We start from the raw sequence: 16,846 nt of genomic DNA on the forward strand, positions 1-16,846 counted from the left end.
CTTGACGTTTAAAGCTGATTTTTGGCAAACGGATTGACTGTGGGTTGTAGAAGTTCGATAAGGAGGGATTTCTCGAATCTCAAATTCCAAGAGGGTGAAAACGCCCCTCAAATTATTACAATATATGTTATATAAAAAACGGTTAGTCTTTCGGGAAAACGCTTTGACACGCTTAATTTATTTTGTTTTTTTACATATTTTGAAATTTTTTAAAAAATCATACAGGGTATTTCAAAAAGTTGGGTAATTGATTAACCACGATTCTCCTTAAACTGCTTGACGTAAACAGCTTATTTTTGGAAAACGGATTTTTCGAAAGTCAAATTCCAACGAGATGAAACTACCCCTCAAATATTACCAAGTTATATAATAATATCGCCATATTGTTTTTTCTCGTGCTGACATAAATGTGAGAAAATTTTATCCAGTTTGTATGTTAATGGAAATTCTTGCTTTGCTTTATAATAAAATTATAGATTTAAGTACCAATTAAAATATTTAAATTATTAATTTAAATCTACAATTTAATGTCACTAACTCACCTGGAACACGCCTAGGTATTTCGAGTCAAATTGTCCTTATGAACCACATGTTACAATTTCAAATAAGCGAAAATGTTAAAAGTTGACATGATATGTCATTTTATTCAGAGTGTCATTTTCTATCGAATAAAGTAGTAAAAAAATACTTCGGGTGCCATTTAAAAATCAAAAGTTGTAGTCATTTCCGGTGAAACAGGAAGTGGCCAAAAACAATTGAATTCGTCGATCAATACTAATTTATGTCACACACTAACATACCAAATCTGGATTTTTTATATGAAAAAAGTTATAGAGGTGAGCCACTTTTAAGACGCACCCGGTATAAGACCTTCCTAGGGAGGAAATATTTTATATCTGCTTTTTTTTTCATTCCTAAAGTTGTTTATATTTTTAATGCATTAAATCTGCAATTTTTCCGCCAAAACACAAAAAAGTAAAATAAGTAAAAACACAAACAAAAAGAAAAAAAAATAAAGTTTCAAAAGTCCAAACGAATTAACACCAAAATATCAATTCTGTCAGCGGTAGAACAAAATTAAATTATTAAATATTAATAAATCCGGCCCGTGCTGAGGATTTTCCTCCGCACGTGCCGTAGGCAAAGTTTACAATATTTATTCTGTAATCTTTGATATAAGCGAAAATAGTCGTTTACTTAAAATTAGATTAATACAAGAGCAAATGATATAACCAAATTTACAGAAAATGCATGTTAATTCTAGGTTTTAATTAATCTGCTTATTACTGAAAGGTGAATAATTATGAAATATAAATTACTTTATAGCTCTAATATAAATTTTTTTATATTAGCCGCTATTATTTGTGACCCATCCATTTGATATTTTTTTTTCATCACTTAAAAATGAAAATTGACGGCGAAAGCAACAAATGCTGGCGACGAATTCGTGCAGGTGCGTCAACCAGGTAAATTTTAATTCCTTCTATAAGTTTTAAGTGTGTTGGCACTATTTCCAGGATACACTAAAAAGAAAACAGTGATTTTGTTGATACTTCTGGCATTAATTTACTTCGTGCTAAACTGGGATGGAATCAAATACTCTAAAATCTCGGAAACGCCGATGCACGAGACCCATAGAATCCATCGAAGAAACTCTGCGTTGACTTCTAGTATTTTTAATCCGACATATCAAGATTACCAACGTCTGATTGATTTAAACGATTTTTATTTCAACATAATCAATCCTGAAGCTTGCAACGTCCCTGTCTTTCTGCTGGTGTTGGTGTCTTCCGCTGCAAACCATCTGCACCACAGGCATATCATCCGTACCACCTGGGGTCAACAAAGGACCGGTATAAAGATTATCTTTGTACTGGGCAAAGTACAAGACAATATCCTTCAGAGAGAAATAGTGAAGGAAAGCAACGTTTACGGAGATATCATTCAAGGGAATTTCCTGGATACTTATCGGAATTTGACGTATAAAACCATGTCTGCCTTCAAGTTTATGCTGTATCACTGCAAAAAGGCTTCGTATATGTTGAAAATCGATGATGATGATTTTGTAAACGTGCCTTTGTTGCTGAATTTCCTGAAAAATGATTTATCAGTCTCTGGAACTGATAATGTGTTTATCTGTAACCATTTGACGGGTTATCAAGTGAGCAGAAATGTTAGTTCCAAATGGTACGTCTCAGAAATGGACTTGTCCGATGATTTTTATCCTAGTTACTGTGCTGGATGGTACGTGCTTCTTTCACCAGATGTTCTTTTTCGTCTGTACGAAACCACGCAAAAACTGAAGTATATATCGGTCGACGATGCTTTAATCTACGGTTATGCCAGAGAAAAATGTAACTTAGTCCACACAGACTTTACTAGATTCACCCGAGAATACAGTGAACTTGAACTAGATTTTAATGAAACTTATGACTCGCTGCCTTTGCTGTTTGGAGGTCCAAATATGAGCTCTGAGCAAATTAAAAAGTTTTGGCTGCATTTTCGTAGCAGGCCTGTTTTGAAGTCTCTGAGGCACGAAGAAAAATCGCGAACAAAGGTTCTCTCAAAAATCCCTAAAGTTATTAGTCTGTGATTTTATGAAGTGTAGAGTTTACCTTTTTTACTTTTTATTATCGTGTTTCATCGAAGAAGAAGTTAGATAATAAATTAAACCGAATATTACTTGTTTTTATTTCTTTAGTTATGTTGTCTGTAATTTTAATTTTGCTTTAGGATATTTATTACGAATAAACTGTTTTTTATTATTTATTTCTGCTCAATTTTTCCTTGTTGCCAAATAGTATAAAAAATACGCGGATTTTTCAATATACATAAAAACTTTATAGCGCTCTTAACAATCGGCCTTTTTACGAGTTATAATGTTATTTTGCACCCATCGCAATATGGTCCGATAAAAAATGTATTTTCCACTTTAAAATCGCTTAAAATGGAAATTCACCGCGAAAGAAACAGCTGCTGGCGACCAATGCGTGCAGGTGCGTCAACCAGGTAAATTTTAATTCTTTCTATAAGTTTTAAGTGTGTTGGAACTATTTCCAGGATACGCCAAAATGAAAACAGTGTTTTTGTTGATACTTCTGGCACAGCTTCTGGCATTAATTTACTTCGTGCTAACCTGGGGTGGAACCAAATACTCTAATTTCTTGGAGACACCGATCCACGGGACCCTTAAAATCCATCGAAGAAACTCTGCATTGACTTCCAGTATTTTTGATACGATATATCAATATTACCAACGTCTGATTGATTTAAACGATTTTTATTTCACCATAATCAATCCTGAAGCTTGCAACGCCCCTGTTTTTCTGCTGGTGTTGGTGTCTTCCGCTGCAAACCATCTGCACCATAGGCATATTATCCGCACCACCTGGAAACAACATAGGACCGGTATAAAGATTATCTTTGTATTGGGCAAAATACAAGATATTATCCTTCAAAGGGATATAATGAAGGAAAGCGACGTTTACGGAGATGTCATCCAGGGGAATTTCCTGGATACTTATCGGAATTTGACGTACAAAACCATGTCTGCCTTCAAGTATATGCTGTATCACTGCAAAAAGGCTTCGTATGTGTTGAAAATCGATGACGATGATTTTGTAAACATGCCTTTGTTGCTGAATTTCCTGAAAAATGATTTATCAGTTTCTGGAACTGATAATTTGTTTATCTGTAACCACTTGACGGGTTATCGAGTGAACAGGAATGTTAGTTCCAAATGGTACGTCTCAGAAATGGACTTGTCCGATGATTTTTATCCCAGTTACTGTGCTGGATGGTACGTGCTTCTTTCACCAGATGTTCTTTTTCGTCTATACGAAACCACGCAAAAACTGAAGTATATATCGGTCGACGATGCTTTAATCTACGGTTATGCCAGAGAAAAATGTAACTTAGTCCACACAGACTTTACTAGATTCACCCGAGAATACAGTGAACTTGAACTAGGTTTTAATGGAACTTATGACTCGCTGCCTTTGCTGTTTGGAGGTCCAAATATGAGCTCTGAGCAGATTAAGAAGTTTTGGCTGTATTTTCGTAGCAGGCCTGTTTTGAAGTCTCTGAGGGACGAAGAAAAATCGCGAACAAAGGTTCTCTCAAAAAATCTCTAAAGTTATTAGTTTGTGATTTTATGAAATGTAGAGTTTGTCTTTTACTTGTTATTATCGTGTTTCTTCGAAGACGAAGTTAGATAGTAAATTAAAGCGAATATGACTTGTTTTTATTTCTTTAGTTATGTTGAATGTAATTTTAGTGTTGCTTTAAGATATTTATTACGAATAAACTGTTTTTTATTATTTATTTCTACTCAATTTTTCCTTGTTGCCAATTAATATAAAAAATACGCGGATTTTTTAATATACGGTAACTTTTTACGAGTTACAATGTTATTTTGCATCCATCGCAATATGGTTCGATAAAAAATGTATTTTCCACTTTAAAATCGCTTAAAATGGAAATTCACCGCGAAAGAAACAGCTGCTGGCGACGAATTCGTGCAGGTGCATGAACCAGGTAAATTTTAATTCTTTCATATGTTTTAAATGTGTTGGAACTATTTCCAGGATACACTAAAAAGAAAACAGTGATTTCGTTGATACTTCTGGCATTAATTTACTTCGTGCTAAACTGGGATGGGATCAAATAATACTCTAATTTCTTGGAAACACCGATACATGAGAACCTTAGAATCCATCGATGAAACTCTGCATTAAGTTCCAGAATGTTTGACCCGATATATCAAGATTATCAACGTCTGGTTGATTTAAACGATTTTTATTTCACCATAATCAATCCTGAAACTTGTAACGCCCCTGTCTTTCTGCTGGTGTTGGTGTCTTCCACTCCTGACCACCTGCACCATAGATGCTATGGTTAGAGATGCCCACTACAAAAATTATCTTTGTACTGGGCAAAGTACAAGATAATATCAATATCGTTCAAGAAGATATAATGAAGGAAAGCGAAGTTTATGAAGATATCATTCAAGGACATTTCTTGGATACTTATTGGAATTTAACGTATAAAACCATAACTGCTTTCAAGTTTATGGTGGCTATTAAGCTCCATACTCACTATTCGCTGATTCTACTTTATAATGGAACTTATGACTGGCTGCCTTTATTGTTTGGGGCTCCAAGTATGAACCCTGGCCAAATGAAGAACTGTTGGCTGTATTTTGGTAGCAGGTCCGTTTCGAGGTGTCTGAGGGAGGCGCTGGGCGCTGTCGGTCGCGCCGTTAAAAGAAGAAAAGAAAAATCGAGAACAAAGTTTCTCTCAAGAGTTTTAATTAACGAGAGAGAATCTCGTTCTCGGGTCGCGCATTAAAAAAAGGCGCGTATGTACGAATAAGGTTTTTTCGTTTACTTTCTAATGTCGCGGCAGTTCGAAGAAGAAGAAGTTGCTCGTGGAATTAAATCTCGGAGAATATAGATTGTTGTAAATTAAAACCAACATTTTTTATGTATTATCTCGATTTACGATTACGATTATACAGGGTGTCCCGAAAAAATCAAAATCGAGTTTTATGTGACGATCTGGAAAAAATGTAAATGTTTTTTTTCTGTATTTCCATTCCTTTTGAATGGTGAACGGTGAACAGGCTCTAAAATTTGCGCAGTTCTAAAATGTTTTCTAAAATATACAGGTAAATTAAAAAAATGCACGATTTTCAACCACTTTTTTTGCGAAAGAAAACCTCATAGACGTCTTCCTGGGGTCGAAATATACCACCCCTGAAAATATTTGTATTTATTTAAGGCCTATCCTGTATATGTAGGTTGCAAGTATCACACTAATATTTTTTGAAAACTTTCCGAGGTATCCTGTATACAGGGTGTTTTAAAAAATATGTGCCATGTCTCGTGGAAAGATTCCCCACGTAAAAATAAGATTTATTTTTTTTTGTTATTAATATTAACTAATATTAATAACATTTAATAATAAATTAGGTAAAATATATAATTTATTAATTTTATTTTTATTTTATTAATTGTGATTAATAAAAATGCGTTTATCTCATCAAGGAGGCCAAATTCGACGAAATATCAAGAGATAACTTTTAATTGGCAACAAACGGCCTACACAAGTTTGATATCAAAAGAAAAAAGTTAGTGGCGCACACGTTTTTTTTTTGAAAAATATTCCAGCGATAACCCATGTGCACGTCCCAGATGGATTTATCGACACTTTTTTAGCATTAAAATATGTCGCATTTATAGCAACTTTCACCCTCAAAATTTCATTTGAATCATTAAAAGTACTTGGAAGAAAATTATAATAAGTCGAAAGATTATTAAGACTTTAACATCCTGTAGCTACGAAACAAAGCAGAATCGGACCTATGTTGATATGAAAAATAAATCTTATTTTTACATGAGGAATCTCCCCAAGAGAAATGGCACTTGTTTTTTTGAAACATCCTGTATATGAAAAATATTTTTTATCACTCACATTCGTTCATAAATTCCATCGATAATCATTTAATTTTTAATATAAAATTTATTATTATTAAGCGTTCTTTTGTTTTTAAATAAATACAATATAGACATAATTAAAAAACGAGTCTTTTTCTTTACACACTTCTTTTTTTTTCACGTGACGTACTTCAAAATCCACGGCACGAACTTGGAGATGCGCGTACAAACTCCAGGCAAATTAGCTTCCGCGCATCCGATACCCCACGAAATAATACCAGCTAGAAAATACCTCCCATCCTGCCCTTTAACCTGTAGCGGACCTCCAGAGTCTCCCTGGCACGAGTCCCTTCCTCCACCTTCATGTCCCGCGCACAGAAACACATCGGGGATGATTTCATGGCGTCCCGCTCTCAAGAACATGCTTTTGCAATAGTTGTTGCTGACTATAGGCACCTGGACTTCCTGTAACACACTTGGCAGGGTCCCTCCTTCGCTGAGGCGTCCCCAACCGGTCACTGTACCGTTGTGTCCCACCAGGGAGTCGTCGGATGGAGGTAGACAGATGGGGGAGATGTGCGGCGCGAAGTCCAGCTCCTTTTCCAGCTGGACCAGGGCCAGGTCGTACTCGTACGTGGAGAAGTTGTACTTGGGGTGGACGACCTTGCGTGTAACGGATCGTTCAACGTATGGGTAGGACTCCTGGACGGTGGAGAAGTCGTACTCGCCCACGCGGATGCGAATCTGGGATGTGAGGAGGCTGGAAGAAAGAATAAAGGTAGTTTTAGAATGAATTATGTAATAATGTCGGAATGCCTCACTCATCCACGCAGTGTCCTGCTGTGGCTATCCAGATTTCGCTCAGGATAGCTCCTCCGCATCTGTGTGTGCTGGAAAAGCCAAAGAATGATGTTCGTCGAACTGATACCTAAAGAATTAACGTATTTTTTAAAAGTTATTTAATTTTTTCTTTATGAAAAATGACTTACTTGCCATGGCCATTTTCCAAAGGGTGCATTTTTGCCACCTACAATGCGAGTCTGTGCTTTGGAGAACATTTTTGGTATACCACACTCTGTTTTAAATCAAAATAAAATTTATTTATTATTTTTATTAGAGCAAATTTCAGTAATTCGAATAATAGTTCACTAAAATGAATATAATTATAGGATTCGTTACATAAACTATACAGGGTGAGTCTTAAATATGTGTAAATATTTTTAAGGGTGATATATTTCGATCCCAGAAATACGTCAGAGTTTTTTCGTGAAAAAAAATTGAAAATTTTGTATTTTTCGAAACTTTTATGATTTTTTATATTTTCACATTCTTTGAAAAACGGCAAAGAGAAAATATATTTTTTTTTATTGAGATATACCGGTCTCTCCCAAGACTCACCCTGTATAGTAAACACATAATGTATTAATAAAATAAATGTTAGTTTTTATTAAGTTCTTTCATATAAAAATTAATTTCAGTCAATGCGATATAAAATAAATATTAGATCATAGTAAGATTACCAAATTTGCGAAGATTCTGGTCCTCTATAAGATTGTCAAACGAAGTGGTAGACATCGATATCGATTGGGAAAATCTGTAATAAAGAAATAGTAATAAAATTTAACGTCAATTCCAAATAAATGACATACATATTGCCATTATACTTCAAAGACAAATATGTCGCTGTTTTTTTTTCGATTATAATTACTCACCCATCAAAATTACTCGTCGTGGTAGTCGTAGTAGTGGACGCAGTTGCTTTCACTGGTTTCAAGGAATATTTTGATAAGTTGTGAACAGGTTTTTTCGTGGGCTTATTCGGTTCGGCCGGCTTGTGACTATTGGGCCTCTTCACTTTGGTGATAAAGTCCGGTTCTGTGGTAAATTGCCAGGCGGCACTAGGCCCGGCAATGGCAACGTTCCCCTCGTCGGTACTCATCGGCCTCAGGCTGTGTTTCGAAGAGTAGTACGTTGGGTTTGCTGGCATGGTGGTTTCCAATGAAGAAGGTCTTCCAGCTCCTGTGTGGCTACTGTGTTGAGAAGAAGGCCTAAATGATCAGAAATATTTATATTTTAGTTTATTTTTATTTCAGTCATTTCGAAGGTTGTAGAATGTAAACGCTGTAGTTATAACTCATACAATTTCAGAGATATACAGGGTGGACCGAACTGTATTCCGGAAACGTCGGCGGCATATTCTGCAGATAAAAATAAGTAGAAAAGTTCGTATAAATGTATGGCCTAAAATGCTTAGTTTCGGAGATACAGGGTGTAGAAGTTTCATTTTTATTTCGATTTTTTTTTCAAATCCCTTGGTAAGCACCCAGAGTAAGTTCAGCTTCTCTAGACATTTCAAAGGTTACTGTGACACTGTATTTTTTTCGATTATATGCTATATGACAAAACATTTTTATTTTTCATAGGATATGTATGTTGAGTAACTATATGTTGTGAAAGAAAGCTTTCAAACCTTTTATCATAAACAATATGTAATTTCTTGGATCGGTTAGCTAGACTATTATTTTAAAGTTGATACATAAATACATATTTGAAAAGTATTACAAATACATTGTTCTGCCCGGTATTATAAAATAGAAAGCATTGCCATGTAATAATCTGTCTTTTATTGTTGTTTTATACTACTACCCACATAGCAAAATTAAGTAATGTTACCTCTTTAGCATAATCTGTTATTTGAGCACCATTTTTTTCTAGCTAAAAATACTTAACGCTCGAAAGGATACATTGTTATATCTTCCCCCGTCGATGAAAGTAATAATTAGAGAAACAAGTTAATTAATTAACTTAATTATCGTAGTTAAATACATATATTCATTCGAAAAGAATGCTTTTACTCGCAACAGGGCAATTAAAGCTGCGTATTTCTTTTCGGTTTAGCAGCGTTTAAAATCATTATCGATGCTCTATTTATTTGGAATCTTTGTCATTCGATACGGTCTCTATTAGTTATGATAATTCTTAGTTTAAATTTAAAAAATATGAATATCTTCCTTTCTTTTTGACTTTCCGGGTTGTTACCAGAAAAGCATACAGGGTGTCCGAAAAATGCACGGCTATACAGGGTGGTCCGAAATGCATTCCGGAAGGTTCGGCAGCATATTCTGCAGATAAAAATAAGTAACAAAGTTCGTATAAATGTATGTCCTAAAATGCTTAGTTTCGGAGATACAGGGTGTAGAAGTTTTATTTTTATTTCGATTTTTTCCAAATAATTTCTAAAGTAACGTCACTATATGCATGACAATTGGTGTCTTGGAGTTTTTTGACATGAGAAATATGATTTTGATTAGTTTAGGTTAGGTTAGGTTACTTGTAGAGGGCGCCACCTATATATTTTTTAACTAGTTTGAAGAGTAATAAATTTTCGTCTGTACCTGTTTAAAACTACTGAGTAAAAAATTATACATTTACGACGGTTTTTACGTAAAAAATGTCTCTAGGTAAAAATCGCTACGAGTAATGGTTCTCGAGATATTTGGAATCGAAATTATCAATACCTGTCATCATTGACCGTTTATGTCCGGGAAGGGTTCATAGTTTCATAGTTGTCGATTTTCGAAAGAAATCAGTACATGTATATTATTTCGTATATTTTTTCATTTTATCGATTTTATGGAAAACACTGTTTATTAAAATGTTGTATCCTATGTTATAGGGCTTGTTTCTCTCTACAATTTCCTGTCTCGCAATGTACCGTTTGTGTCCGGGAAGGGTTCATAGTTTCACAGTTGGGCGATTTTCGAAAGAAATCAGTACACATATATTATTTCGTATATTTTTCATTTTATTGATTTTATGGAAAGAACTGTTCATTAAAATGTTGTATCCTATGTTATAGGGCTTGTTTCTCTCTACAATTTCCTGTCTCACAATGTACCGTTAGTGTCGGGGAAGGGATCATTGGTTTCATAGTTGTCGATTTTCGAAAGAAATCAGTACATGTATATTATTCGTATATTTTTCATTTTATTGATTTTACGGAAAGAACTGTTCATTAAAATGTTGTATCCTATATTATAGGGCTTGTTTCTCTCTACAATTTCCTGTCTCACAATGTACCGTTTGTGTCGGGGAAGGGAACTTTGCAAAAAAAATTATGATTAATTTAAAAAATAAAAATTTTCCTAATTAATTATTTTCGCCAAATAACTATCAAAGTATTGATCAATTTTTTGTCAATAGTGACATATGTATATTGGGACCATTTCTGTTCTAAATATCTTGAGAACGGTTGCTCGTAGCGATTTTTACCAAGAGACATTTTTTACGTAAAAACTCACGGAAATGTATATTTTTTCAATCAGTAGATTTATACAGGTACGGACGAAAAGTTATTACTATTCAAAACAGTTAAAACCACAGGTTAAAACAAGGTTAAAACACATGTAGATGACGCCTCCTATAAATAGGAATCATATTGACATCAAAATCAAAATTCTCATGTAAAAAAAGCTCCCAGACACCAATTTTCATCCAAATATTAACATTACTTCAGAAAAACAAAGCATTTTAGGACATACATTTATAAGAACTTTTTTACTTTTTTTTATCTGCAGAATATGCTGCCAAAGTTTCCGGAATACAGTTCGGACCACCCTATATATTCAATGTTAATATAAAAATATGTCCACGAAAAAAAGTTCTTATAAGCATAGTTTCGAAATACGTTGGTTTAGAGATCAGGATGATAAACTTTCTTTTTTTTTTAAAAAAAAGTATTAAAGTAGTAAAGATTTTCCATGGTTTAAGTAAGAACAATCTTCGGATTGTCACGAGGTGTTTAACAGGACTCTCTGAGTCTGTACGACAAGTTATAACTCAAGAAACGGGGTAAAATGGCGAATAAAAGTTTTTATGGAAATTCATTACTATATGGATTAGAAGAAGTAGTTCCACAAAGTTTTCCACAATGATTTTTGGAGTGACAGAAGCGTAAAAGAATTTTATGGAAATAATCCTTTCTTTTTTATATCTAGAAACACGAAAGTGACTCAAAATGACTCAATGTTAAATCTACATAGTTTGGTGACTCACCTGATGACTACCTCGCTGTTCGTAGAAGCCGTGAACAGAACTTGAGGCTGCTCAAAGTGCTCCTCTGTCCCTCCCGATGACGTCGAATTACGAGGCGCGCAACACGAGCCGAACATGAAAGCCTCCACGCACATCCCCACGTGCACACCGCCAGACTTTATGCACTCGAACACGAACATGCACGTGCCCTCTTTGGAGTCCACCCTGCACGGCTTGGGGTTGATTTTATATCCGGAGACTGTAGCAGATGCAGCCTCGTGGCTCCTCCAGCGATTGGTACGTCCTCCAGGTCCCGAGCCTGAGACGGTGCACCACCACAGGAGCACGTTGCCCACGAGGACGGCCCAAGGCATGGTCCTCCTCGATCCTGAAAGCAAAAGAACAAATTGAGAAAGGACGAAATATTGAATTTCCTGGTATAATGACGATGGATGAGAAAGCTGGGTCTTGGTCGTCTGTGTTTCTCAATAACAACGAGGATGTGTAAGTACGAATTTCATTGTTTGGACTTCTAAAAGCGTAACATTGCGACCCACGCAGCTTGCACAATGCCATTTGCGTTACTTTGGAGATAGTCGGTATACAGGGTGTTCCTTAATGACATGCTAATATTTACGGGTGATTCTGAGAAAAAAACTTTAGGGTGGCAAAATTTTCTAAAAAAAAACATTTTTTTCATACTAACCTTTATGTTATTATAGATATCTTCAGGAAATTTTATTCGCGTCTTCTATACATCAAAATGACTTTTTTAATGTACAGGGTGGCGCCTCTCATACGACGCGGAGGCTCCAAGGAGAACGACAGCTTGTATTGAAATAAAATTTTGTGAGCATATGTACAGTATTTGTATATAATTTAAGAGTATGCTTCTTTAATGAAACTCACTTTTATTTTTTTCCTAGAATCCGAAAATCAATTAATATATAGGGTGTTCCATTACAAAAAACCCAACTTTGATACGTAACTTTTACACCCTGCCTTTCATTTCACACCTGGAATTTCACCCTGTACAAAATAAATTTGTCGTGTCTCTTTTCCATCCAGCCGATGCAGAACCTGCAATAGATCCTCTTAAATATTGGCATGTCGTTAAGGAACACCCTGTATTTACCGGTAAAAACCGAAATAAAAAGTTGGTTGTGTCGTCGCCTCTTTGGTTTTCTCTACGGTCGGTAAGTCGAATAATTCCGCTAATTGGACGGATCGAAGAACTACTTGTATTATTTTACCTCGTCGCGTATAATATGTGTGTGTGTGTGTGTGTCTGTAATGGCGAGTTATTTTAATTTTGGGAAAAATTGGGTCGAAGCCTAGATGTGTGCGGCGCGGAAACATCAATTAATCATCTGCATTATATACGGCGGCCGGCGTGATGGTCAAGCCAAACCCCCAAAACACTTACGGTAGAGACTCGGTTAACCGGACTAATTGTTGTACATATTCATTCATCATCATTTCTAGCTTATTATGGTGTAGCCTCCCTCAGATATTTAGATAACCTCGTTGTAATTAGGCCCATTGTTGGCTATGCTGGTCCAAGTTATCCCAGCTAATTTTCTAATATCTTTGGTTTGGTCTTCTCCTATGTCTCTTAATTTCTCATGGGTATCATGCTGTAATTTTTGTGGTCCATGTGTTTGTGTGGTCCATTGCCACTGGAGGGATTAGATTCTGTGTCTTTTGTCGTATCCACTCTATTCTTTTACCGTCTTTTTTGGTTATTCCCACCCATTATGCCTGTTTTAAGTTTTAAGTGTCCAGGTTTCGCATGCATAGGTCATGTCTGGTAGTACATATTGATAGAATGTTTTCTCTTTTAGATAAAGTTATATATTATTGAGTTTTGAGCTTCTTCCATATTATAACTTACTAGCGTGTACCCGCGACTTCGTTCGCGTCGAATTAATCATTTGTAATGGTGATGATAAAGCAAAGCAAGGCAGTTTAGGCAGAATCGTGATTTCTCAATGGTCATATTTTATGAAACACCTTGTATAAATTTTTAAAAAATCCTAAAATATGTAAAACAACAAAATAAAATATACGTGTTTAAGGATTTTTCCGAAAAACTCACCAGTTTTAAAATAAAAAATATTCTAATATTTGAGGGGTGGTCTCGCCCCCTTAGAATTCGAGTTTCGAAAAATCCCTTCTTATCGAACCTCTACACCCTAAAGTCAATCCGTTTTCCAAAAATCAGCTTTTTACGTCAAGCGCTTTAAGCAGGTTCGTGATTAATCGATGACCAGATTTTTCGAAACACCCTGTACACATTTCTTAAAAATCTTAAAATATATAAAAAACAAAATAAAATATACGTGTTTAAGCGTTTTTTCGGAAACTTCACCGTTTTTTAAATAAAAAATATTGTAATATTTGAGGGGTGGTTTCACCCCTTTAGAACTGGAATTTCGAAAAATCCCTTCTTATCGAACCTCTACACCCTAGAATCAACCTGTATACCATAATTGAGCTTCTTACGTTGAGTGGTTTAAGCAGGATCGTGATTAATCAGTGAGTTAGTCACTTAAGGATTTTATATATTAGTATAGATTAACCAAAGAGATTAACAAAAATCAATTTTAATTAAGAAATTATTAAGAGGTAGCACATTTTTTAAAATTACTAAAATACTGCACTATACAGGGTGTCCCAGAAATAAGTGTAAGTATTTTAACTGGGTAGTATACTTCGGCCTCAGAAACACGCCTATGAGGTATTTTTTGCGAAAAAATAATTTTGAAAATTTGGAATTTTTTGGAAAAAATTTGGGAATTTTTTTTAGTTTTAACATATATTTTTTTAGTTTTATACATATTGGAACATAGGTAGTAGCTTAAATTTATATGAAAGAAAATCCAGAAATGATCCAGTGGTTCTCCAAATTTTAGCAAAAAATCATTTTTTTTGGAAATTTTCAAAGTAAAATAACTGGGTTATTTTGGAGTTATTTGAGAAACGGTAAAAGGAAAAAATGTTTCTTTTGACCAGATCTACCACCACTTAAAATACTTGCACTTATATCTGGGACACCCTGTATACGTTTATTGACAAGTTTAAAAAATGCATGAGTAAAATGCAAATTGCATAAGTTTAATAAAGGATATTTGTAAAAACTTACTTAAAAATATTTTAAAAATGTATAGATACCAGATAAAATTAACTGTTATGTTTAATTAATTTGTAATAAAATTTTCATTAATTTGCAAAAACTCAGGAAGTTAAAGTTCTTTGGGAAAGAGAACGTATCAATAGATCCTGAAGACTTATAATTGAAGGGGTGGCTGCAATAACCAGTGAAAATATATACAGGGTATCCATGAAATAAGTGTAAGTATTTTAACTGGTTGTATATTTCGGCCTCAGAAACACGCCTATGAGGTATTTTTTGCGAAAATTTGTTTTTGGAAAATTTGGATTTTTTTTTAGTTTTAAGTTAAAAAACATAATTTCTTGATGATATTGCAACATAGGTAGTAGCTTAAATTTATATGAAAGAAAATCCAGAAATGATCCAGTGGTTCTCCAAATTTTAGCAAAAAATCATTTTTTTGGAAATTTTCAAAGTAAAATAACTGGGTTATTTTGGAGTTATTTGAAAAACGGTTAAAAGAAAAAATGTTTCTTTAACTTTCTTTTGACCAGATCTACCACCACTTAAAATACTTGCACTTATATCTGGGACACCCTGTGTACGTTTATTGACAAGTTTAAAAAATGCAATAGTAAAATGCAAATTGCATAAGTTTAATAAAGGATATTTGTAAAAACTTACTTAAAAATATTTTAAAAATGTATAGATACCAGATAAAATTAACTGTTATGTTTAATTAATTTGTAATAAAATTTTCATTAATTTGCAAAAATTCAGGAAGTTAAAGTTCTTTGGGAAAGAGAACGTATCAATAGATCCTGAAGACTTATAATTGAAGGGATGGCTGCAATAATCAGTGAAAATATATACAGGGTGTCCATGAAATAAGTGCAAGTACCTAAAATACTTAGGGTGGTAGATCTCGATAAAAGAAACATATTTTCTCTTTATCGTTTTTCTAATAAGTCCAAAATAACGGAGTTATTTTACTTTGAAAATTTCCAAAAAAAAATATTTTTTGCCAAAATTTTGAGAACCACTGGATCTTTTCTGGATTTTCTTTCTTGTAAATTTAATCCACCATCTATGTTGCCATATTATCAAGAAATTATGATTTTTAACTAAAAACTAAAAAATATTCCAAAAATTTTTTCAAAAAATTCCGAATTTTAAAAAAAAAAATTTTCGCGAAAAAAATCTTATTGGCGTGTCTCTGGGGTTGAACTATACTTCCAGTTAAAATACTTGCACTTATTTCTGGGACACCCTGTATAAGGGTAAGATCCCAGAAACACATCTATGAGGTTTTTTCCTAAAAAGAAAATTTTGTTTTTTTCGAAACTTACAAAATAAAATAACTCGGTTATTTTGGACTTGTTGACTGGTGGAATATGTTTCGTTTATCGAGATCTACCGGCTCTGAAAATATTTGCATTTATTTAAGACACTCACCCTGTATAATGTAGTGTTATATGAAGATACCTGATTATTACAGGGTTGGAATGGCCTATTTTTAAAGTGTAACTCAGCTAAAATCTAATTTTCGTAAAAAAGTGGAGCTGCCTGGTTATTGCAGTTACAATTAGGTACTCAGCAATGTTGCAACATGTTGTTCTCAATATAAAAATACACAACGCTGTAACACACACTAAAAACACTTTGTTATTCGACTTGGATGTAGGTAGTCCAAAAAATTGTGAGTGCCAGATTATCGAGTTTCACTGTATATACTTACCCATTAATCAAGCGTTGGGTCCACTGGCATTTGGTGAAATCTCTGGCTCCTGAGATGGTGAAAAAACGAGGAATAATGTCGCATGTCGCGGTGATTGTTATGATTGGGGATTGATTGGTTCGCGACGGCGATTTTTGAGAGAAAGATAGGATTAAGCCGGTCGTTGGTCGGCCGCCGACTGGCGGGCAGCTCCTTCAACTGGGTCACTCTCTCCCAGACGCCCCCCGGCCGCAGCTCCCCGTGCGATATCGCCGGCGCCCCCGGGGCCACACGCCGCCAGCTCTCGCTTTTAGCGGAGCGTCGCGGCGCCCTGCACCTGACACGGACGACGCTTATCAACAGTTGGCGAGGTTGCCACAGCTTCAGGTCCATTTGTTCAAGAGGCATTTCAGTTGGTTTTAAAAATTCCGACCGCAGCGCTCGATACGGCAGAAATCGGAAGTTTTTGCTCTGTATTTCGCGCAGTTCCTATGTTGATCGCATTGAGTCGTGGCTTTGTCATATTTAAATATTTTAGTTTTT

General features: G+C 34.8%; 3 protein-coding genes across 3 annotated transcripts; 2 read left to right on the forward strand and 1 right to left on the reverse strand.

Annotated features, from left to right (window-relative positions):
• Positions 1-1,430: 1,430 nt before the first annotated feature.
• On the forward strand, positions 1,431-2,593 carry LOC115883891 (beta-1,3-galactosyltransferase 5-like). Its single transcript, XM_030902313.1, has 2 exons — positions 1,431-1,453; positions 1,498-2,593. The coding sequence occupies exons 1-2, from the start codon at positions 1,431-1,433 to the stop codon at positions 2,591-2,593; spliced, it is 1,119 nt and encodes a 372-aa protein (XP_030758173.1).
• A 326-nt stretch (positions 2,594-2,919) lies between these two features.
• Positions 2,920-4,133, forward strand: LOC115883892 (beta-1,3-galactosyltransferase 5-like). The gene is made up of 2 exons (XM_030902314.1): positions 2,920-2,996; positions 3,061-4,133. The coding sequence occupies exons 1-2, from the start codon at positions 2,948-2,950 to the stop codon at positions 4,131-4,133; spliced, it is 1,122 nt and encodes a 373-aa protein (XP_030758174.1). The 5' UTR covers positions 2,920-2,947.
• A 2,389-nt stretch (positions 4,134-6,522) lies between these two features.
• On the reverse strand, positions 6,523-16,616 carry LOC115883859 (serine proteinase stubble-like). Its single transcript, XM_030902271.1, has 7 exons — positions 16,325-16,616; positions 11,493-11,859; positions 8,150-8,485; positions 7,958-8,031; positions 7,427-7,512; positions 7,259-7,365; positions 6,523-7,197 (listed from the first exon to the last, which is right to left on the reverse strand). Exons 1-7 carry the CDS (start codon positions 16,326-16,328, stop codon positions 6,615-6,617), a joined length of 1,557 nt encoding a protein of 518 aa, XP_030758131.1. The 5' UTR covers positions 16,329-16,616; the 3' UTR covers positions 6,523-6,614.
• Positions 16,617-16,846: the final 230 nt, after the last annotated feature.

The sequence above is a fragment of the Sitophilus oryzae genome, unplaced genomic scaffold (genome assembly GCF_002938485.1).
Source record: "Sitophilus oryzae breed Bouriz unplaced genomic scaffold, Soryzae_2.0 scaffold_2006_pilon_pilon, whole genome shotgun sequence".
In the NCBI taxonomy this organism is placed as follows: Eukaryota; Metazoa; Arthropoda; class Insecta; order Coleoptera; family Curculionidae; genus Sitophilus; species Sitophilus oryzae.

What these genes read in the sequence shown, in the direction of transcription:
- LOC115883891 (XM_030902313.1), top strand. Translation starts at nt 1,431, where the DNA reads ATGCTGGCGACGAATTCGTGCAG. An exon ending in CTGGCGACGAATTCGTGCAG is followed by an intron (nt 1,454 to 1,497) that starts GTGCGTCAACCA and finishes ATAAGTTTTAAG; the next exon opens with TGTGTTGGCACTATTTCCAG.
- LOC115883892 (XM_030902314.1), top strand. Translation starts at nt 2,948, where the DNA reads ATGGAAATTCACCGCGAAAGAAACAGCTGCTGGCGACCAATGCGTGCA. An exon ending in CTGGCGACCAATGCGTGCAG is followed by an intron (nt 2,997 to 3,060) that starts GTGCGTCAACCA and finishes AACTATTTCCAG; the next exon opens with GATACGCCAAAATGAAAACA.
- LOC115883859 (XM_030902271.1), bottom strand. An exon ending in TTGGAAAATGGCCATGGCAA is followed by an intron (nt 7,366 to 7,426) that starts GTAAGTCATTTT and finishes TTAATTCTTTAG; the next exon opens with GTATCAGTTCGACGAACATC. An exon ending in GCAGGACACTGCGTGGATGA is followed by an intron (nt 7,198 to 7,258) that starts GTGAGGCATTCC and finishes TCTTTCTTCCAG; the next exon opens with CCTCCTCACATCCCAGATTC.